Raw genomic sequence first — 22633 nt, 5'->3', positions numbered from 1 at the left:
CCCAGCAGGCTTTTATGTGGAAAACTGAGAGTTCAGAGGAAGGATGAACTGTAAGAGCGTGTTACTTCAGAGGAGCAAACACTGTTTTTGTGCAAGTGTCCTTGTTAATGAAAACAGTGACACGCATTATAGTCAAAATAACTTCTAGATGATAGTTTGTTATTTGAAAAAAGATTCTGTTTGATATTAGGAGCTCAAACTCGATATCAAGTTGTATTGCTGAAGGAAAAAGCATTGCTTTACATTTCTGTTAGTAATGGTGTACCATCTAAATCCAGTCCTCTCAAGTTCTGTACTTACTATTTGTTTTTTTTCTGTTTTTTTTTTCATCATAGCCATAATATGGCAAAGTATTCACATTCATGCCTAAAAGTATCCTTATCCAGGCAAGTTCATGGCCCAGTTTCATGAAAAACACCTATTTCCACTTAATGAATCAGATATAAGCACATACTTAGGAATCTTTTGTTTGAAATATCTACTTTTCTTGATTAGAAGAATCTTCTAAACTTCTGTAAATTTCTAATCCAACAGGACAGCCAAAGAGATGAGGGATAGAATTTAGAGGGCAATAGCTTGAGGAATGAAGTTGATATACAAATGTTGTAGCCAAGACCATTAAAAGATGTAAGCCAAACAAGATTGATATAGCAAGATTATCTACTTTATTAAACCACGCAATTTAACTGGCGATAAACATGTTTGGCACATAAGCCCTTCTTCAAGTTACCTGAAAAAAAGCCTTGAGAATGCAACTGGAAGAGGACTGTACACCTGAAAGTTTGTCTGCTTTCTCAACTAGGTTAATTAATTTAATAAAAACCTTCTCCTTACAAACTTTGCTTTGATGATAGGCAGTAGGGGACAGAATGATCTGCAGAAAGAAAAGAGAAGGGAGATAACCCATGAGTCACCCTCGTGCAAGCAGAAAGCAAGTCTTTGTAAATGAGGATCAAGAAAAATCAGCAAGTTTCTCACATGCTATCCCAGAAGGTTATGGTGTCCAGGAGAAACAGAAAATCTGCCTGGGAGCAATGCTAACTGTTGGGCTCCTGGATGCTCTGGGATGGGATGACTCTGGGATGACTTTCAGACGTAATGTAGGCACTTAACTCTAGGATAGGGTTTGTAGCTGAGAATTTCAATGTAGCTAACAAAAGCTGTCACTTAGCGATCCAAACCCTGAAAATTCTTCACTCCTGAAATTCTTCATAACAGCATCTTACAAGTGTTACACCCTGGGGCAGACTGAAAACGTTTATTTTGTAATTATAATTACAGGGCAAACTAGCATGAGAAACTAAGTAACTCTTTTAGGAAATGTATCCAGTTCCTTTTCTCACCTCTCTTCCCCATTTCCACTCTTTTGTTCCAGCAGCTACCTCTTCAGAAGATTTTTGAGAGTGTACCCTGATGTGGTAGGCTTCGTTCCTACAATCCTCCTGGGCAAGCAAAGACAGTTAATGATGAGGTATGTTCTAGTTTCATACTTACTAAGTTTTGGTAAAACTCCTCTATTCTAGTTATCTCATTTTCTGCACTGGTTGACAAATGACCTTTAGCACAGCTTTTGTTTCCCTTCTCCAAATCAACCACTGCCTGCTTGTATCTCTCTCTTCTGTTGGCATGGCTTTTGAACAGGTCAGCATAATGTTGGAATTAGGTTTAAACTTTTGGTAAATTAGCTGTAGTCTGATGAAGACAATATGCCTTTCCGGTCCCAGTTAAGAGCTCATGTCCTACACACTTGATACTTTCCTTAGATTATATGCATAACCTAATCACTGTCATTTTCCACTTCCTGTTTTTCCCCTTGTGTCCTTTATACATTCTAATAATATTCTGTTTCCTAAGTTAGAAAACTGGTATTCCTTAGTGTGTACATTTCTTTTCCATTAATTACTTTCCATGACAGAGACTGGCTGTTGGAATGTTCCCGATTCTGTCCTTCAATACACAGTGACCATAACACTACTAATGAGCTACTTAAAAAGTTAGCTTTCTGCTACCAGATGGAAATTGCTGTCCACGTTATCATCTCTCTTTTTTTTTTTCTCCAGGCAAAAGAGAGATAATGAATAATAGACAAGCAACAGAAACATTCATGGTTTGGTTTTTTTACCTCTTACGGAGACCCTCAGATTTTAGCTGTCGTGTTACAACTACTGTTAGATTAAAAATTTAATTTTAAAGAATATTTAGAACACTTTGTTCCTAGGCAAGCATGAATAAGTGGGATTAAATTATATCTGTACTACACTTTTCTTGGTGATTGGTAATTATATTGTCACTCATGATGCTATTCATTGCACTTAGCTGCATAGAACTGGGGAGAAACTGTACTAGACATAATGAGAATCTGTGACTTTTTACAGTATCATTACACCAGCAAGATATGGGAGTAAACAAAACGTGGGAAAAAGTTGTATTAGGAACAAAAGATTTTTTTCCTTCAAGCAGTAATACAAAACTTTATGTTCCCTTTGCTAGAATGGGGAGGCAACAGGTGCAATACCCAGTTCAGGTGAAGTTGGCAAACACTGTTACTCTGTCTGTTGCTTTTTCAACCAACCTATCAACTAGTGAAACATTGCTTTTGAAAAATGGCCCATAAAAATTCCAGCTAGTAGCTTTGGCCTTTACAAAAAGATGCTAACAATTTTTCTCATCTCAGTTTTTGTAGGAATAATTTGAGGTATCTTGAAAAGGATGCAGATTTCTAAAACATGCCAAGTTCCCATCCTCTGGAAATTATACATCTGTCAGCAAACAGTCTTTGTATATGCTTCCTGAACATACAGAGACTTGTCCTTTCTGCCTATCCATCGTCTTGAAACAATAAGCATCTAACCTTGTAGTGGCTAGTATGTCTGTCTTTAAGATGAACATACTTCCTTTGGACCTAACTTCACTGCCACCTAATATATATTTTCTTAATTAGAATTTATATGGCATATTGAAACCTCTAATGCAAAAGGTTCTGTCCAAATGCAGTGTTTTTATTAAACAAAAAAAATTTCCTTGTTTTTGGCTGAGCAGCATACTAAAAAAACTGCATCATTAGGGTGTTCTGAAAAGTTGGTGTTTTAAATAGGGAACTGCAGTGTAATTTCAAAAGTTCCCTTTGCCTTGAATCATAAATTGACTTCCTTTGTTGTAAAATCTGACAAATAAAGTTACTTAGCTAAATTTGGAGAGGACTAAGTCAGTGTAGAGAGAGAGTAACTGTTTATGGTTCTAAGATAACTGATTGTATCCAAGTGAAAAAGTTCTTTGAAAGCAGAGTGGTTCCACAACTATTTTGGTCTTAGTGAACACTAATTCCTGCAAAATATGCTTAGGCAGAATATTTCTGATCAGCTCTGTGATCACATCAGTATCATAGCATAATCTAACATTACATAAGTGTTTGTTTCCATTTTTAATAAATACTTGATTGCCATTAAGTACAGCACCTTGCAGACTTGCTGTGCAAAACTTTTAACGCTGTCCTGTTTTTTTTTTTTTTTGATGTAAACTGATATATACACTAAATATTTCATGCTTTTGGGAAGTTATTTTCTCATAATTATCAGGGTGACTGTGACTAGTGTTTAAAAAAAAAATCCCCCCCAAAACACAGTCTTTCTTCTCATTCTTTCTCTTTCACTTTGTGTTGGCAAATTTATCAAACTGAAACTCAGTAGGCTTTTTGCTGCATCACACAAGCATATAGTATTGGTGTTTAAATCTTTATTGACTGATGTAAAGTCAGTACACATGGAACAAGACGACCAACAAAGGAAAATACCTAGATTTTTAAGACTGCAAAAGAACACAGAGAAAAATCAAGAGAACCCAGGACAGAAGCTGCAAAAATTCTTTGTATTAATTAACTGCTGTCAAACTGTCATGGAAAATCCAAGGGTTGTTCAAAGTTGATATTTTAAATGTTTTTCCCTGTCAATGAGGTTTCTTTTTGTTTGTTTGTTTGTTTTTTTTAAGGCAAGCAAAATCAAGTTTCAACTCCTCTCTTAAAAGCTGGATGCTGTTATGCTCCTGCTGTTATGATCCTGCTGTAGCCGGTTATATGCTGTGTAAATGTGCTGATGACCAGTGCTGCCCTCACTGACATTAGAACTGGGCCTTAGCGCAACATTAAAGGTTGAGCATTATCACTTGAATCTCACACTAGAGCTTCATGTGATGATGCTTTAAAAATGCTATGGGGAAAGAGTCGGCAGATTTTTGAGGGTTAAGTTTCTTAACTGTCCTTGCTCAGGTTGACCTGCAGTGACTGAGAGGCAGGGATCCTTTCTGTTATGTTCTGACCCTTAAGGTGGTAGCTGCAGCACAATGAAGCATAGCTGGGCAAAGTACATCCCAGCTCCTCTCTGTATCACTTGGCAGATGGATTCCGCTACCCTCTGCCAAACTCCCCGTGGAGTAGGACAGGGATAGTCAGAACACAGCAGCAGACTAGTATTACTGAGCATGTGCTACTGTGATAGTATTGGCACCAAACAATTTTGGTAACACTTGGTATTGTATGCCTTTAGAATTCCAGTGTTATTACAGTACCAGTGTATTGCTTGCTACTGTTAGGGAATAATAATGGAAAATGTTATTGTATTAGCTATGTGTAACCCAAGAGGAAACAGAAACCCACTCTGCTTATAATCCATATTTCTATGCCATGTACAATATTTGAAATCACACTGACAAAGTAAGTTAACACTATACATCTTGATAAAACTCAGAAGGGACAAGAACACAGATTCTGTTAAGAAAGTAACATTTATGTTCTTACACTGCAAAATGGCCACAGACAAACTTACATAGCGATTTTGTATACCTGCAACAAAGATCTGCAAGCCTTTACACAAGTGTCAGGTCAATTGAAAAGTTAAACCTCTTTATCAGATTAAGCCGTAATACAGTATTTTCAGTCAAAAGGAGTGAAGTAGGCTGTGTACCCAGCCTACTGCGTTAAGATGACGACAGAGGATTTCTGTGAAAGATCAGTGTATCCCTGGATTGCTGCCTGAGACTTCCAGACTCCATTTCACCATGACTTGAGCGGTCTCATGCTTCCTTATCCTTTTGTTGTGCTTTCAAACTTAATTTCCCTTTCTTGTACACTTTGTAAAGGTTGATATATATGTATATACCATCCCAATCAAGCTCAGGATCTTTGATGCCTTCTCAATGTTGGACTTCTTGAATTAGAAGATACTCCAAACTTTAAAACAACAACAACAACAACAACAACAACAAAAAACTACTCAAAACAGCTGTTTTAGTTAGAAAAGTTCTTACTGCAGTCTACCTGCTTTCGTTGCTCAAGTAATTGTTATGGATGTTGCCTTGGGTTGTAAAGTTCAATACAAGGTCTCACACAACCATAGTTGAGGCATTTCTTAGAGCTACCTTGTTCATGCTGCTGACTGCACTCACGTTTCCACTGCAGCACGTATATTCAAAGTGGTGGGTTTGTTTTTTGGAATCATTTAGTGCTAAAGTATTGTACTATCAAGCAGAATTTTCTGGCAACAATGTAATACATATATATTTACACTCAGTAAGACTTTATTATGTAAAATGCCTACCCTTATGTAGAAGTACAAAAAGCTGCATTTATTGTGCCAAGACAGCTTTTTCATACACTTCAAATTTGTACTGGATGCCATTTTCTTCTTGGATATCAGCAGGGACACCTGGGTATCTGGAGAGAGAGAGAGAAAGGAAAAAAGCAAAAGCCAATAAGTAGATAAAAATATCATTATGAGTCACCAATAATTTATCCTATCAATCAGGAAAGAAAGTTGTTTGAAATAGGAGATGAAAATACTGTCCTTGCCACAGGAATACTGATTACATGTCTATTTTTAAGTATTGTGATAACTACTATCAGCAGCCTGTATACACACCATTCGGAATCAAGAAAGTATACATCAATGTAAAAAAACAAAAAACAACCTAACAGTTTGGTTAAAGCCTCTACCATATTATTTAAAATGTCTGTAGAGGCAGAAGTAGATGCAAACGTTTTTGCTTTACTCGAATTGTGTAAAGGAAATGCTATTGGTAAAGGCCTCTTACAAGTTCTACGATAGCTTTTTAAAGTAGGCAATTGCTACCTTGCAAAGTGTTTGCCTCTATTCCAGCTTTACTAAAACAACTTTATTAACAGACACTTTAAAAATCTCTTCAGCTCCCTGTAACAGAATAAAAATTCTGTATAAGTAATGCTGATTTCGAGGGAGGGTCTATTTTCAAAGACAAACCTCTCTTTGGTTTCTATTTTAGTAGATAAAATGTTAATTTATAAAAAAGTAGATATTTTTTCAAGACCAAATTCCCGTTTCAGTTCATTGGCAAAAAAAAAAACCAAGCAAAATATTCCTGAGAAACAACCAAGAGGGAGAGAGGACAGCTTTGGATCAGAGATCAGTATCTTGAAGTAGGCTTACGATATAAGACACAGTAGTTCAGAATATGTTAGAGTTGAAGGAGGTGACTCATCCTTCCCACTCATCTTGTTTGTCTCTCCAGCATCCTTCCTTTCCCACCCATACCTATTCTTCCCCCGCTTCAGTGCTAATCCATTTCTGTGTGATAGGGTTGCAGGCAGAGAGCCTGACTTGCCTTACTTTGTATTTCTTCCACTGCTGATCTGTAACTAGCAGGGAAGAAAAACGAGAGCAGCAAGAAGAGGAAGAGTTTCTTTCCTTGTGCCGGTTCCTGAGGCAGAAATTCTTTTGAATTTTTGCTACCACCCCACTGCCCCTTGAATGTAAGCTCTTTAGAGAGAACACAAATGAATGACTGGAGTATGATTAAAATATAAATATACAATATAAAAAGAAATCAGAATGAACAGCAGAAACTTACAGTTCAATACTGGTTCTTACAAAATTTTCTAGGAAGATGTAATTTGCTCAAGAGAAAGGAATAATCTTAAACTGTATAGGCTCAACTCTTCCTGTTCAAACCCATTTAATTTGTCTTTGACAATTCAACAAAGACATTGACAGAGGAAAAAAAAAAGCCTACTGACTAATAACATACTGACAATTATGAAGCTTAGTGAATATTTAAATAATTTTAAAGTGAGAAACCGTAACAAAATTGCTTTGCTAGCAAACTGACAAACAAACGTAATTCTCTTCTGTTGGATTCTAGGAAGGTTGAAGAACACAACCAGTTTCAAAAGCCTGTCCATTCTGGGTGTTCTAAGTTCCAGATTCTATATAAAAATGTGACTCTGAGTTAAAAATACAGTGAAGAGCACCTCCAACTCAAGACAGAATGTGACCTTAATAGTATCCTTACACATTCAAGGTAAATTATGAAGTCTGCCATCTGAACACAAGACTCTTACGCATCTTGATACTTACTCTGAGAGAAGTTTGTAGTCATTGAAGTCAATTTCTGGAAAAAAAGTGTCGCTTTCAAATTCATGCAAAATTCTTGTCACAAAAAGTCGATGATTAATTGGCATCTCCATCGCTGCCTTTAAAAACAAAAGAAAGGATTAAAAGTCAAGTTGTTCCCTGTAAAGCAGCTCAACTGTGCATGAAGTATTATTCTTGTTACTGGCACTTTTAATATTGTTTTAAACTATTTGAAACCTGTAAGACAAAAATCAGTGTTAAATATGAGTTCTGTTTGAAATGCTAGCTTTCTTTACTGCTTCTCCAAATTCTTGTTCTGTCTGCACCAAACATCACCACTGCAGCATTCAAAAAGAACAAAGTCTCTTAGGATATTTTTTACTTATAGTTTACACACCATATGCATTTATGTTATCTAAAACTGAAGCTTAGTTATTCTTTTATATATATTGCAGGGTTTAAGCAAGGCAGTGTAAGTTGGACTTCCAATCTCCTCTTCTGGACTTTGCCCAAGAAGATTTCCTGGAAGGACAATTTCATCTTGTTCCAGTTCCATGTGTTCAAAGGCAGCAAGATCTGCTTTCAGATCTTGGGGCATCGGACAGAAGTTAAGAAAAAAATCTATCAGTTCTGTGAGAAGAAAGGAGCATTATGGCCTAGTTTCAACCAGCAACTTCTATATCATATCTCTCTGAAAGACAGTAAGCATCAAGCGGTGGAAGAGCCTCACACCCCAAAGTGAGTAGTTTGTTCCACGTTTAATTAATATAAGTGGTAAACAGTTAGACCATATCTCTAGTCTGTAGGAGTCTGCAATTCCAGTGATCAAGTTATCTGTCAATTTAATGTGAAAGTTTGATTTCTGAAATATGTCAAAGAGATAATATTCATTGCATGTCATATAACAACAATGAATATTTTCTAGATTCCTTGTATGAAAAGGGTTATGAAGATACTTTTTAGTGTAGTTCCTCACTAACAAATTCGCACAAAATCAGGAGTTAAAAAAGGAAATTTGGTCTCCAGATCAGATTGAAAAGTCACATCTTCCAGCCCTTCTTGACCTTAAAATAACCTGTTAAAAGCTATACTGGTGCCTGGATACAATGTGGTTGTTGAAACGCTTACAGCCTTTCTTTCCCTGACCTCGGTAATGAACAATGTTCGTTGTAAAAGGTGATTCACCATGCAGCATGCTATTAGGTACTACTTTAACAACTCTAGTAACATAGTAAATGTAAAATTAATCCAGTACAATTAATAGGTGGAACTTCTGGGAAGTTGGTTTCTAGAAAGTAGCTCTATTACTAGTGAACTTTTAAAATGAAAAAGGTAAGTCAGAGCACACTGACATCCATCAGCATTCAAGTGGTGTTCATCTAGTTCGTATATAAATACCAAGTTTTTTTTTTTTGTTTTTTAAATAAAGGGGTGAGGTAAGAGAAGAAACATTCATCTGCAGAATAATGCAAGAATAACTTGCTTCACTAATAAAAACATGCTGTGTTCTGTAAACAGAGATACTTTTGTTCTGTAGTAGAGGGGTCAATCAAGCTCCTATCTAGCTTACTGGGAATTTTTCCAGTACTTCAGCAAGAATTCTGTACTATCAAGATAAGTCAATACTGTTGCCAATTTCCTCTCCAAGAGATGTCCTACTGTTTTACTGGAAAAAAAAAAATCTCGGGTACAGCCATGGCCTGTTACGGAATTCTAATTCACTTAACTGGTCACCTGAGGTTGTTCTCAGAGGTTTAAACTCTAGTTGTTGTCTTTGGACTTATGGAATGTGTTTTGGAGAAAGGTGTAGAGATAAAAGTTACATGGCTAAGGGTGCTTAACAAGTCTGAAACACATCATATAGAATTATGAATCAAGACTTTCACCACCTTTTTTGGTAATGGGAATATGTTCTGGGATGCATAGGGCTGATCTGATAGTATTTCAAAATACTTAGTCTGAGTTTAATGAAGGAATTATACATTATGTGTATTTATTCTAATGAACAGAATAAGGCAAATACTACTTAGTTTTAACATGACATATAGAACATATCATGGTATAGAAGATGCAAGTAAATCTTGGATATTTAAATAGAATATGCCCTAACTAATACATATTTCTAATGACGACACAATACTGTGGTATGCTGGTATGATACTCAGATAAGCCATTTCCAGTAAGTAGGAAATGAGTTTAGTATTACCTGTTTTATTTTTGTTTTTGTTGTTAGCACTTTGTTTTCTTAGGACTCTGCTTGTACCTACGTTGGTTTCCCTGGAACAGGCATGATCTATCTGCTCTCCCCCACAGGCTTACCAGCTTATACAGCAGCTACTGAACCCTTTAACATATTACAGCCTGATATAGTAGGGAAAAGCATATCTGATTTTAGATATGCTTTAGAGCATAGTATATTAAAACTGTGGCTGTTGAGCTGTTCCTCAGCTGTTTCCTTCAGAAACAGCGCCACTCTTCAAACCCAGATGACATTCTACAAGCGAGGAAGGACAGGAGAACTGGGGCCTCAGGACCCTCCTGTTTTCCCAGGTTAGTCACCCTCTGTGTGAATCAGAGTCCCTTAATTACAGAGGGATCTTCACGTTCCTGTGAAAAGATATTAGCATACCCCGGTCTTTTTGCTGTCTTCTAAGCACCCCTCAACAGGCCTGTCTCTGAATCAGGAAGCAAAAAGGAGAGGACCTAGCAGTCACCTTCCCAATAATCTCCAACTATATTGGACTGAAACCACGTAAGATTAGATTTTTGTCTGCACCTATAGGATCATCACCTTGGGGTGGTTTCTCTTTGTAGAACGCAGGTTAAAATGCACCCTAAAGGTCTGCAGCAAACAGTGACTGCATATTACAAGCAGTTTCAGAAGTACTATATAGAAAATTAATATTTTATAGATTTATCATCAAATCACTGTAATCTGGCAACCAATTGCTATATATACACAATAGACAAAGCAGTCATTGAGGCATTTATTTCTCAAGTGTCTTTCTGCTACTAAACAACAGCATTGCCAATCCAAACAAAATATGAGAACACGATAAGAGAAAAAATATCAAGAGAAACATTCTTTTCATTTGCATTCTGTTTTCAAGCCTTAAAATATATTGGGATCACATATGCAAATTATATATAATTATTTTAATACTCTTGTGGTTTCAAAATACAAAAAAAACACCTCAGAGTTAAAAATCTCATGACGTTTTAGGTCAGTTGCAATGATAACCATGAAAATTAGCACCTTCAAAAAATCCTTCCTTCCCAAGCTGCTAAGGCTAAACTTTGCGAGGAAGGGAATACTGTGATAGTTCCCATCAACGGTTCTCTGCCAGAGACAAAGGCAGGTGCAGCAGCATCCTGCCACAGCAATTGCAAATTAACTGCACCTTTCATAATAAAAATCCTCCATCAGCTTTACTGAAAAGCCTGCCCATTTGCTCAAGCAGAAACAGTTACACTTCACTCACTAGACTTTTCCAAGTGTTGCTTTTAAAAAGAGGGCCTTGTAAACCTTTCCCTTTACCATGACCTCAGCAAGCTTCTTCGGAAAAGAATTTAAAAAGCAACAGCCTTTCATAGCTGCATGATTTGTGACTGCAACTCTGATTCATACATTAAACTTTTTTAGTAATTACTTTTTCCCAGAGGAACGTCAATCAATATGTTTGTTCATAAGAATAAGGACAGGCAGCTTGGTTAGGAGTAATAGGAGTATTATACCTTTCTTTCCCATGTTAAAAATCCTCTGACTTTATTTTGAAGAGTACTGGAAAGGCCAGCTGTCTTCTCAAATGGGTGAAAACATGAAGATACTAATTTAAAAGCTATCTCCAAGAATCTTAGTTAAAGACACCTGTACCTTAAAGAGAGCTCTTCAACTTTTAAAATAAATTATTACTTAAACCCACTAGTCCATTACTGGTTTTGTAGTTCTGCTTCATCTAATTGTATTTATGACTAGGCAAGAATAAGAAGCATTGGCCACCTAATTATGGATATATTTTTTCAATACATAAACCTTGGGGCGAGGAGGGTTGCAGTGCTGTTAACAGCAATGCTGTGACCCTGTCACTTTCATGTAAAAGAGATGTTAGAGAATTGCATTAAGATGGCTCTAATTCTTTCTCTAAAAAGGATTCTTATGGTCCTAAAGGGCCACAGGAATAGAGGCCAAATTTTCTTCCCATTGCCATCTTCCTGTTCAGACAACTACACAAAGCCATGTGGGAAAATTCTTCCATAAAGAAGGATTCAATGGCATGAAAATAAAAAAGTATATGTATTACATTTCCTTATATGCTGGGAAGACAGCAATCTTTCTTGGATATGCAAGTGCTTAGGACCGTCAACACTTGCGTAATAGAATATGCCTAACATGAGTTTGGTGGGACGGGGAAACAACATACCAACTGTGCCACGAAAACAATCGCCGTCTCCCTCAAATTTCTCTGCATTGTCACAGCCAGCTGCAGCCTAAGACGTTCTTTCCATAGGCCAGGAGAACTATACTAATCATCCAGTGTGATACCTCGCATAGCAAAGGATACAGAATTTAATTTCCACACAAAGCTGTAGTTTTGAAGATTTCTGATTAGTTAGATTTCTGATTAGCCCTCTATTTCTGATTAGTTTTGAGTCTTCACTTTACACAAGATAATGTTAATGGTTTTCAAAAATTTTAATAAGCTTTAGGCCTTGCTAATTAGTTGACTCCGAAACAGAACTAACAGAGAAACCAATGCAGTGCTATGCTTTTTGCATTGACTCCTCCCAGAGCAGAGTAATGCTTCTGGCCTGCAGTGATGCCCTCTATATCAATGGCTTTGCCCAGCTCAGAGGAGCTTGCTCTTTGCAATATGCTCTTTGTCAGCCATGTTCCAGGAGAACAGCACTGCCAACCCACAAGAATACAGCGAGTGAGCATGCAAAATACAAGCTCTTTGCGCAGCTCTCTCATAATTGGATCGCGATCCCTGGTCACATTTCTGACTGTAACTCTTTAAAAACAGCAGGCAACATATACATGTCCATCTCTATTCTAGTAGCTACACAGTTTAAAACCATTTTGTCTTACATGCAGGGAAAGGAGAGAAATTACTATCTCTTTTATAGACTATAGGAAATTCAGACATTCTAAGTAAAATGTAATCTTTAAAAAGTGTATCCAGTATTAGCTGGTAAAGTTTTGGCAGGCTTGAAAACACAAAACTAGTGATGCAAGTTATTAATACTTCTCTTAAAGGAGTCACCCTTATGGTATAGTAAAGATTTGAAGCTTAGCAAATGCTGCATTCACAACCCACTCAGGTTATTCATAACCCAGTGAGGCTTCTGTGCTTAGTCAAGAAACTCTAGTTAAGAGGGTAATTAATCATCTACAAAAGACCTGTTGCAGTAAATATGAATAGCAACTTTATAACAATATAGCAACTTTGAAGAACGAAAGGGAGTAGGAGATAACTAAACACAAGCTGTCAAATATTAATACATAGGAAGACACCTGAGCATGAAAGTTAGATAAAATTTTTCCTTGGAGATCACTGGAAACTTAATTTTCCAGCTCAAGCCTCTTGTAAGAGTTTCCCAAATGGTATTTATCAAAAGCATCTATTTTCTGTTATTCCCAGCCTAGATATGAACTAAACAGCAAAAATAACAAAACTTCTTATAAAAGAAAAAGAACTTCTTGTTCTGTTACAGAATTACAAGTTTGTTCTCCAAATTTAATACATGAATACTATTCTGCACTTCAGCAATGTGACCTTGAATGGCGTTGTTTGCTTCTGCCAGCATTGAGAAAGCAACAATCTGAGTAGGAACATATAAAATAGAAGTAACATTTTAAAATGCTGGAGATGTTTTAAAGAAAACTGCGTTATCAAGGTGAAAACCCGTTTGACCTACAGCCTGTTTTAGTGTTACTAAAGAGGCCTTGGTTATGAGGACCTGAGTTATATATTGTTCAATTTCTTTTGTAAGTTTTGTTGCTAGTTTTTTTTCCCGCTGGTTAAGTTCACTGCTAGGGATTTGTGCTTGCTGACTTTTACAAAGCAAGATTTATATTCAACCCTCAAACAACATTACTGTATGACTGTTCCATCCAGAGAAGTAAACCCATGCCTGCTTTTTTAAAAAGTCTCTCATAAAGCCTCTGTTCAATATTTGGGGATGTGGCTGGACTTTCAGTTCCTATTCCTAGTAAAATCTGAATGTTGTTTTTAATCAATTTAAAAAACACAGTTTAAATCCAGTAAGAAAGCCTGATGTAATTTATAGTCACCAAACTCACTTAGGATCTCCAGGTAGCACTGTTTTCAGAATCAAAGCCAAGATCTGAACCTCTCGGTTGAGGGACAGTACCTCTATACAGAGTGCACCTACATTACTGTCTTAGCTCAGATCAGAAATGTGGTTTTGAAGTGAATCCCTGCTTACCATGCTGTTGTTGCAGCAGGGAGCAATCTTGGCATGCACGAACTGAATTTCTTTGGGATGAAACCAAACCAGTAAATCTGTTCCAGAAGCATGTTTGATATGCTCCAACTGCTGAAAGGGACTCGAGGGACAGAACAAATGAGTGAGTCACACCACAAGTTTTCCAGCACATATAGCTAGCACTCATGAGCCAGCAGAAGGCTCTCAAAACCTCAAGTGCTCATGCAACATCATGGAGTGCCTCTCATGCTGCATAATGCCTTCATATCTGCTGTGATCTACTGGCCCTCTCTGGGCCACTCAATTTCTCCTTCCTCATCCACACAGTCAATAGCAACATCAACTCTTGCAACTCAGAAGATCAGGCAGAGTGCTGACGATCGAGCATGGGATTCAAGGATGCTGCTTGTCAGCCTGTGCTATGAGAAGTCCAAAAACTTCCTTGGAGGCAAGATTACTATCTTGTGGCTGTAGCATGAGATTATGAACCTCATGAAGTGAGCAGTATCAAATCAAATTTAAAAAGATCAACGTTGCCCTTAGCAAAACCTCAAACAACCAGCCTCAAAAGCTTACCCTTGAGGACGCTTTGAAGCGGATGGAGATTATTGAACCAGTTTCTCTTCAGTGGACTATGGCAGCTGTTTTCCATCCTTCTGCTCTCACTTCCTAACACCAATACTTTGCTCAGCCCTCCCTGTCTCCTACCAAATACCTACCAAATGTCTAGCTGCTCTGCCTTCCCCTGGTCAGCCAGGTCCCAGGTGAGACAGTTTCCCATAGTATGCTGTTGAACAAGGCATGAAGGTAACCCACCAGTGGACTTTGACAGCCACCCTTTTCAGAGCTCACCTTCCTCTGCTCTTCAAGGGACTTGAGGCAGAAATGAGTTTATGCCAGTACTTCCACTACCCTGGAGAAAACTGTGCCTGAGAACCTGGGAACTGTGGGCAAGAGGCCATAAGCAATAGACTGCTGCATTGTATCCTCACAGGTGTTCAGAAGACTGGCAGGCTTACTTCTCTCTTCTTGGCAGAATAAAGGTGTGCATTCTGGAAGTGATGTCTGGCAGTGGCAGAGCTATAGTGGCCTCAGCTGTGCACCTTCACATTTACTACTTCCACTTCTCCAGAATCCCCAAAACAATGAGATCCTACCAGCCAGAGCTCATCTCCTGTGCCAAGGACCTCTGATGAACAGAGCACCTGCAGTGGTGAAGACTCAAAAAATGGCATTATCCCCATCTTTCTACTCAGCCCTTGAGAAGTCCACAACAGTCAAGGGAGTCCTCCCAAAGTAAGTGCCGTGAGCGCACGTGTGAGCCTGCTGTTCCCTCTTCACTGCACTCTTGTGTGGCCACACTCAAATACAGAAGAGGATTTATGCAGTAGGCACCACAGTGTTACTTGTGAATAAAAAGGAACAGAAGCAAGCCAGGTCAGGAACAGGATCAGGAACAGAAAAGGCTGATGGATTAGGAAACATCACCTGCAGGAGACAAGTGAAAGTAAAGTATGGTGCTTTCCAGAGTGGCCTGCTTTCCTCATCAAAGTTTGTCCTCATAAAGCTCTCCCTAGTTTGAAGGATTTGAACTTTGGGTTCAAACACTCAAAGCGCTAACAGTGAAAATGTCCTGTACTCAGCACTATCTGTTTCAAACCACTCCTGTTGCACTTACTTGCTAAAGTCGTTACAGCAACTTTCTCCATAACAGGCTTGTACCAAATAAACACAGTCTGTCCTAAACCTTTAAGCCATACAAAGTAGGAAGATCAAAATAAGGCTTTAAAAGCAAATACCTACTATTACTGAATAAAATGATTCACTTCAATTACCAATTGGTATTTTACTTCCCACACATTTCTACTTGGTATAATGGTAATATTCCAGTAATCCTTTGTGCATCTTTAATACAGAAACTAAAAATATTATCTGCAGTTTTGATAAAGGTGTAGAGCTTCCATCAAACTCTTTTAATTAAGATCATAATGCTAGTTTAAATGCAGAAATCTGTACAAAACTGTCAGATTTCTCCCTGGTGCATTACAAACCCCTTTGAAACACCTTGATTAGAAGCTTGAGAGAGGGAAAACAGTTTAAATTTGAAGTCAGATTCCTTATGCTGATCAGCCCAGCAATATGTTGCAAAAGTTCTCTTGCTCAAGACTGCACATTTATAATCCTTCTAAGTACTGATGAGTAACGGTATTAAAAATGGCATTGTTTTCTATGAAATACCAGCCAGACACAGGAGAAAATAATGAAATTAGAATCCGATGATATAGAATTTCCTGTAAGAAACAACAAAAATTAGTAATCTTGGCAGCACTAGATGACTGTATGGGCATAAGAGGTAATTGCTTCTGCTCACACTGTGTGTCCTGCAGATTCATAGGCAGAAGCCAAATCCAATCTCTTGCTCCTGTTGGGTAGTTAAGCCTAATCTAAAGAGAATCTTCCTCCAGAAATAAATCTGCCGCTTTCTTCCAGGAAGTGGACATTTTAATGGTTGAGAATGAAGAATAGGTTATTTCTTTATGATAATACCTGATTATAGAGTGAATGGACTTGGACATCAAATACATGGTAAGAAGACATCACCACATGTAAAAGTGATTATAAGACTACAAATTAAAAAAAGGAACTGTTGTTTTATAGCAACATCTATATTATATCATTTGCATCTACATCATATTTTTCTTACAACCTTAGTAATACCTAGTTACCTTTGTTTTTTTACTGTAAAAGACACGTGACCTAGGTCACAGGGAAGAGGTTCAAGAAACATACCTCTCCGCAAGGCATAAACTGCAAAGGCAAAAAAAATCAGAGCACACATTTTACCACTCCATATACAAAAAATATTACTAGCCTAATTTGCTACTAGGATCATGATGGTATTTCGATCACAGCCCTGAAGTTCAAGTGCCAAACAAGAAGTATAGTGTATTTTCAGCATACCTGGAACAGCATAAAGGACAGCAATAGGACAACCTTTTCCTTTACCATTGATAAAGAGTATGTTTTATAATTTTTTAAATTAAGATATGTTTATTAGGAGAAAGAAAACTTATGGTCTTCCTTATTCCATGTCCTCCTAATTGATGTGATAGTACCACATTAAATATGATGGCCATAGACACTAGTTCCTGTTTGACAAAAAATAGAAATTATATGAGAACATACAAATGAAGACAAAATTAAGTGTTAAATGGCAGTACCTGCAGCGCTGAAAGGCTGACTCTAGGGAAATGAATGGAGGCAATGAGAGATGCCTAAACTTTGCATATATACAAGAGGAAGACAATAAGAAGGGATTGAGAGAGGGGAGAAAGAAGGCTGAGGAAACACAGCGTTGGGAAAAGAGAGCTTTTATAATATACTCTTCATGGTTGCATAGCTAATAGTATAGCTAAGAAAAGGAGGACTGTTGCATTTGTGGGGAATCCCAAAGGCAAAAAGGACAGTTGATACAGGGCTCTGAGTGTGCAAAGATGCTCCTAAGAAAAAAGTGGCACACATTGTCCCTTTGGCACATGAATGGACACTAGAGACGCTGAGACACCCAGGATAACAAGATAAACCCGAGGAGTAGGAACAGCAGGGAGGTCTGACTGCTGGATATGAAAAAGCAGAGTCAGTTCTACATTTTGTCTTATGATTGTCTCCTCCCATTACTGACACCCTTACCTGCCTGGTTCGCTACTGGTTCTTCCTGCTTGTATACCTGTATAAAGTGTCATACTTTGGCTAAAACGTTGGACCATTTTTCCTTATGTCCACATCCTCTGCAGAGCCAGTCTATTGCCTTAGTAAACTAAAGGCAAAAATATATTTAAAAATAAGCTAGGAGTTTAGATTATTTAAGAAAAGCTCTCAAAAGCACCAGGATTATAAGACACTTGATGGTTAGCAAGAGCTACATTTGGTCACCTGGATAGATATTTTAAACTTTCCAATAGGAATCTTATTCTCCAAGACTTGACCTATTGGTATCACTGGAGTTTGCTGGGTCATAACGAGGGGAAAGTTTGTCCCTGAACTTCCTAAAGCAGGAGTAACAGAAACTTGAGCCATCCTTCTTCCATCTGCAGAAAATGAGTAATTTAAGACTACTCACTCTAAACGTACCTTATAAACTGCAGTACCTCCAACAATCCAAACCATGTCTACTTTACTTTTTAACTCTGGTGAATCCAGAAGAGCTAAAGCATCATCCAGACTTTTGGAAAGGTAATGTGCTCCCTTTGGGGTTTCCCTAGAAAAACAAAGTTTTATTATTTAACTTAAAGGATATTCATCATGATAATCAATACAGTCTAGATTGTATGTATTTTGCTGAATTTACAAGTGACTAAATCTTTCACATTAGTTTACTATTTTGAAATGCCTACTATTGCTACATTATGTTCGAATTCTCATCTGACTGCAGGAGGCTTAATAAATCAGAATTCAATCATGACTGTGACTTAAGCATTATAAAAAAATAGATCTGAAGTTTTGTATCACATGGGGAAAAAAGCATAACTGAGGAACTTGCGTATCTATATATCTAACTAAATATAGACTTCTACCCAATTCTACAACATTAATATTTTTCCAATAAAACTTGTCAAGAAAGCCCGCATCCCCCACACCTCATATTCAGCCAAAAACCCCACCAACACTTTCCAAAGCAATAAACCACAATAAGCAGACATTTTCATTTAAGAATGTTGGATGACTGTGGGTGATGCATTCAAGAAGCGAGTTCTGAACAAGGACATCCTCTTTTCCCTTAAATGCTAATAAAAGTAAGCCTCAAAAAAAGTGAATAATGAAGTCAGTAACCAGAAACTTGAGAAACAGAATTAAAGACATGAGTCGTAAGGACTACTGACATGTCTCAGATGGTTTGTATGTAGATCCAGGACTAGTATTTATTTTATGCAAAGAAGAATAAAGTAATGATATCACTCAGAACCAACAGAAGAGAGATTTTCTAAGCAAATGTAAAAAATGTAACACTTAGAATTACTTTATAAAGTCATGCTATCCATAATTTTTGGTTTGTTATTTGTTTTATAGACTCATAGCTCTTCATACATACTTGAGCTCTCTGCTGAGCACGATATTAATTCTGTCTTTTAAAGGACGATTCTTCTCAGGAATGGAAAACCAGGTTTTCTTACCCATTATCAGTGCATTCTGTTTACCTGAGTAAGAGAGAAAACATTTATTTAAAGGGAATATCTTCTCCGTACTAAACTTGTTTTGGTCACCAGTGACATCTGCTGGGCTTTACCTCCTCCTTCGGAGCTCAATTCAGTAGTTAACAAAAGAACAAGTTTAGGCTCTGATTCTGAAGTTATTCACATGTACAGAAGAACATGTTTGTGCCTGAAAGCCTTGGTAGGCACCTGACACCAAACCAACATAGTCGTATGCACAGCTGTAAACTTACCATTGAAAGAGCATCAAAAAAGTTAAGTTACATGCGTTACATGGCCATAGGCTCAGCTACGTCTATGGGGACAAATCCATCCCAGCGTGTGAGACCAACTCACATCCTCAGAGTAGTTCTCAGAGTGTGAATAAACATTCTTGTTCTCTGTATAAATCCCAAAGCAGCATGGAATAGTCTATTTGGTGTTTGTATGTTTTGTCATTCTATTTACGAGATCAGGAATAATTGCCACAGCTTTAAGGACAACTTTTAGAAGAAAAATCAGCTGAATTAAATCCAACAGCAGAAGTGCAACAGATGTTCAAACATATTCTAGAATTCACCCATAAATATTATTTCTGTTCAAATTCAACATTCATAAGCTGATTATTTCTCATATATACCCTGCTGAGAAGGTTATCAGCATTTCCCTTAATGAGCAGATGGAATAGCCAGAGAAATGAACATGGAGAGTAAGAGACTCATACAAGGTAACACAGAAAGTTTCTTAATGCTACGCAGTAGGAGGGATTTTGGAAAGAAGAATGAGATTTGTTCACAGCCGCTCTTCCTGCTTTGGTCTGAGAGGTCTTTTCTGATTTGGTCCAGGCTGAATCTATTGTATCACACCAGAGAACTGATGTTTCAAATGTGTAGGAGAACTGCCTAAACACCTTTTCCTGTCCTCTTCCTAAACTTCATGAGAGAGCTTCCTAAGCTGCTCTTTCCAAGAGATCTACTGCAGTGTCAGTTTAGATGCATTAGCACAGACCATTGGCATCACTGTTCAAGGTGAGGCACAAACTGTTTAGGAAAGTATGCTTTTTCCTACTGAAGATCCATACTGGGATGCATACTGGATCAGAACAAAGATCTGTCTAGACCAATATCTATTTTTCAGCAGCAGCCACTGCAGCTATGCAAGCAGACCAAAAGCAAGAGCAAGGGATGCTTCTCCGTTGTATTCTTCCCGCTTTCAAAAATCTGTGACTGGGACTTTTTTGAGCCAAATGTGGTAGCCCTGCTGTTAAGTTTTACAGAAGCAAAATCCATCAAGAGCTCTGGTTATGAAGCAGCTTCACTGTTTGGCATCTAAGGTCATAGCTTATCAAAAGATTTAAGTGCAGGATGGAGCAAACTTTTTCATTATTCACATTTAAAAATTCTGCTGTTGGTTATGGGTTATTTGTGATGCATAAGTTATTTGTGTCATAAGTCGTATAAGAATTAGCAGACATACACATTTGTGTTCTGCTTTTTTTGTATACCAGGTTGCCATGGGCCAAGTTAAATCTCCAAAACACATCTAACATCCTTCACTTAAGACTGTTGTTAAAATGATATTAAACATTCTTTATGGAATATAGAACAGACCTTCAAAGCAGAACATAGGAATACGTCACTTGATCAAAACAAGGATACGTGTTAGGCTGCTCAGATATCTTAGTGAACAAGTGAGTTTTGCTAGATAGTGTTTGAGCAGGGGCAGGGAAGGTCCTGCTCCTCCTTTCCCAGTGCCTCCTTCCCTGGCTGCCTGCTCCCATCATGTTCCTTGTGCTGGCAATCCCAAGGGAAGCCCAGACAGTAGTCTGCTGGGTTAGAGAATTAAAACAGCTTAATGAAGAGTTAAACGAACAGTAAAGCCAGGGCAAAAGAGCAATAGGGCTGTGCAGCAAGACCTGGCTGTTTTGGCAGTGGCAAGTACCCAGTCAAAACAAGTTAGCTGACCCATCCCATCTCTTGCTCCCATCCTGTCCCTGCTTGCTTGTGCTGATCAGCAGGATTTTTTTGACCTTGCAGGAACAGGTTTTATCTCTCCAAATCGATAGAAACTTTGACATTACTTTGTTGCAAAGGTCTCACTAGGCCTGAACATTTATTGCTGCATATAATCCGTATGGTTAGGGTTGGGTTTTCTTGGCCAATACAGCACAGCGGGATGGCTCAGCACCCAAACACACACTAAACTGTTGTCACAAGAGCCAGAGGGGGAAACAAACGGCCAAGCATGAAGTTCAGAAAACAGTTAAATAAGCTAGTATAGACTTAAAAAAAACCCTGTTAATAAACCAACACACAAAAACATTGTAATTTTGTAACTTGTTCAGGCTTGGGAGTTGCAGGGAGAGATGCTGTTTTCTACTCTCCTGGGGAGACAGAGCTTTGAAATTGTTTGCTCACAAAGTAATAGCAGCAAAGAAACATCTGATTAATCTCCAATTCCTTCATCTAACTTAACTGGCAGATTGCGTATTTATAAAGGGGTAAAATACTTTTGGACCTTCACGAACAACAAAAAAAATCTTTTGTCTGATTTATATAAAAATGCAACTGGTTTTGTTTAAAACAAGAAATAGCAACACATTATGTAATTCCATGTCTTCTTTTACTAACAAACAAGCAAACAGAAAAAGCCAGGCAAAATTTTAAGGCCGATGAGGCTGGGGAGGGGGAGGGCAGTCTGTCTGGGGGAGCAGGACTTTGAAACTCTGGAAGATGAAAGTTATTGATCTGTTTTGTGACCGGTAACATGAACTAATGTGGATAAATAGAGGCATACTAAGGCAACAGACACAACATTACCTTCCACATGGGATGTGCTAGTCATTCTCTGGAAATACTTAAACTCATTCCTAGAAACAAAGTAGGAGAAAACATTGCAACGTGGTTTATGAGCAATTTTTATTACTCCCGGGAGGAGAGGCTCGCTGGGGCCAGGGCGGCCCGGCTCGGTGCCATGTCTGAAACGTGACCTTTCGGCCCCGACTCTGCAGGTGAAAACCCGCGCCCGGGGCCCGCGCCCGCGCCCGCCGCCGCCTCCCGCGCGCCGCCGGGGGGCCGCTCCCGCCCGCCCGCCGCGGTGCCTTTCCCGCCTCTCCGCCCGACTACGAGTCCCTGCGCGCAACGCGCGGGCCCCACGCCGCCCGCCGGCGGGCATCACCGCGCGTTGCACTCTGGGACTCGTAGTTCTCCTGAGCCCGCGGCGACCCGCGCGGCCCGCGGTACCTCAGCGGGGGCCAGGGGAGGCTCCCGTCCTTGCCGATGCCCATGTTCTGGCACACGGCCACGATGGAGTTGAGCGAGCGCACCATGGCGGCTGCCGCCCGCCGCCCCGGACTTCGGAGTTAGCGCCCAGCAGCGGCAGCAGCGGGGCGGGGCGGAGCGGAGCGGAGCGGGGGGCGGGCTCGGCCCGGCGCTTTCTTTAGTCCGCGCCGCGGGACGCTGCGGGGAGCGGCCTGCCGCCCCGCCCCGCCCCGCCGTTACCGAGCCGGGGGCAGTGTAAAGATGCCTTCACCGCCCAGCCCTCTTTAACACCCCGCCGGGGAGCCGGGGCCGCGCCCAGCGCCCGCCCCGCCCCGCCCCGCCCCGCCCCGCGCGCCCT

The 22633-nt window shown here is 39.1% G+C and overlaps 1 protein-coding gene across 3 annotated transcripts; it reads right to left on the bottom strand.

Moving 5' to 3' along the window:
• Window positions 1–1343: 1343 nt before the first annotated feature.
• LOC104152908 (dihydrofolate reductase) lies at window positions 1344–22609 on the bottom strand. 3 transcript variants are annotated; one of them, XM_068926341.1, is made up of 7 exons: window positions 22258–22572; window positions 21835–21884; window positions 18916–19021; window positions 17958–18084; window positions 7380–7495; window positions 5589–5704; window positions 1344–1442 (listed from the first exon to the last, which is right to left on the bottom strand). In XM_068926341.1, the coding sequence occupies exons 1-6, from the start codon at window positions 22341–22343 to the stop codon at window positions 5617–5619; spliced, it is 573 nt and encodes a 190-aa protein (XP_068782442.1). In that variant the 5' UTR covers window positions 22344–22572; the 3' UTR covers window positions 1344–1442; window positions 5589–5616. The 3 variants fall into 3 exon arrangements, with proteins under 3 accessions (XP_068782442.1, XP_068782440.1, XP_068782441.1); XM_068926339.1 differs by lacking the exon at window positions 1344–1442 and adding an exon at window positions 3713–5221 and having other exon boundaries at window positions 22258–22609; XM_068926340.1 differs by lacking the exon at window positions 1344–1442 and having other exon boundaries at window positions 5541–5704.
• Between the last annotated feature and the right edge of the window lie 24 nt (window positions 22610–22633).

The sequence above is a fragment of the Struthio camelus genome, chromosome W (genome assembly GCF_040807025.1).
Source record: "Struthio camelus isolate bStrCam1 chromosome W, bStrCam1.hap1, whole genome shotgun sequence".
Classification (NCBI taxonomy): domain Eukaryota; kingdom Metazoa; phylum Chordata; class Aves; order Struthioniformes; family Struthionidae; genus Struthio; species Struthio camelus.
The sequence above is the reverse complement of the archived record's forward strand: the minus strand, read 5'-3'. Positions and strand labels throughout refer to the sequence as shown.

Excerpts from the sequence above, each read along its gene's own strand:
- LOC104152908 (XM_068926339.1), bottom strand. The coding sequence starts at position 22,343 with ATGGTGCGCTCGCTCAACTCCATCGTGGCCGTGTGCCAGAACATGGGC. Across the intron at positions 21,885-22,257 it reads CTCCCCTGGCCCCCGCTGAG|GAATGAGTTTAAGTATTTCC; the intron begins GTACCGCGGGCC and ends CTTTGTTTCTAG. Across the intron at positions 19,022-21,834 it reads TAGCACATCCCATGTGGAAG|GTAAACAGAATGCACTGATA; the intron begins GTAATGTTGTGT and ends TCTCTTACTCAG.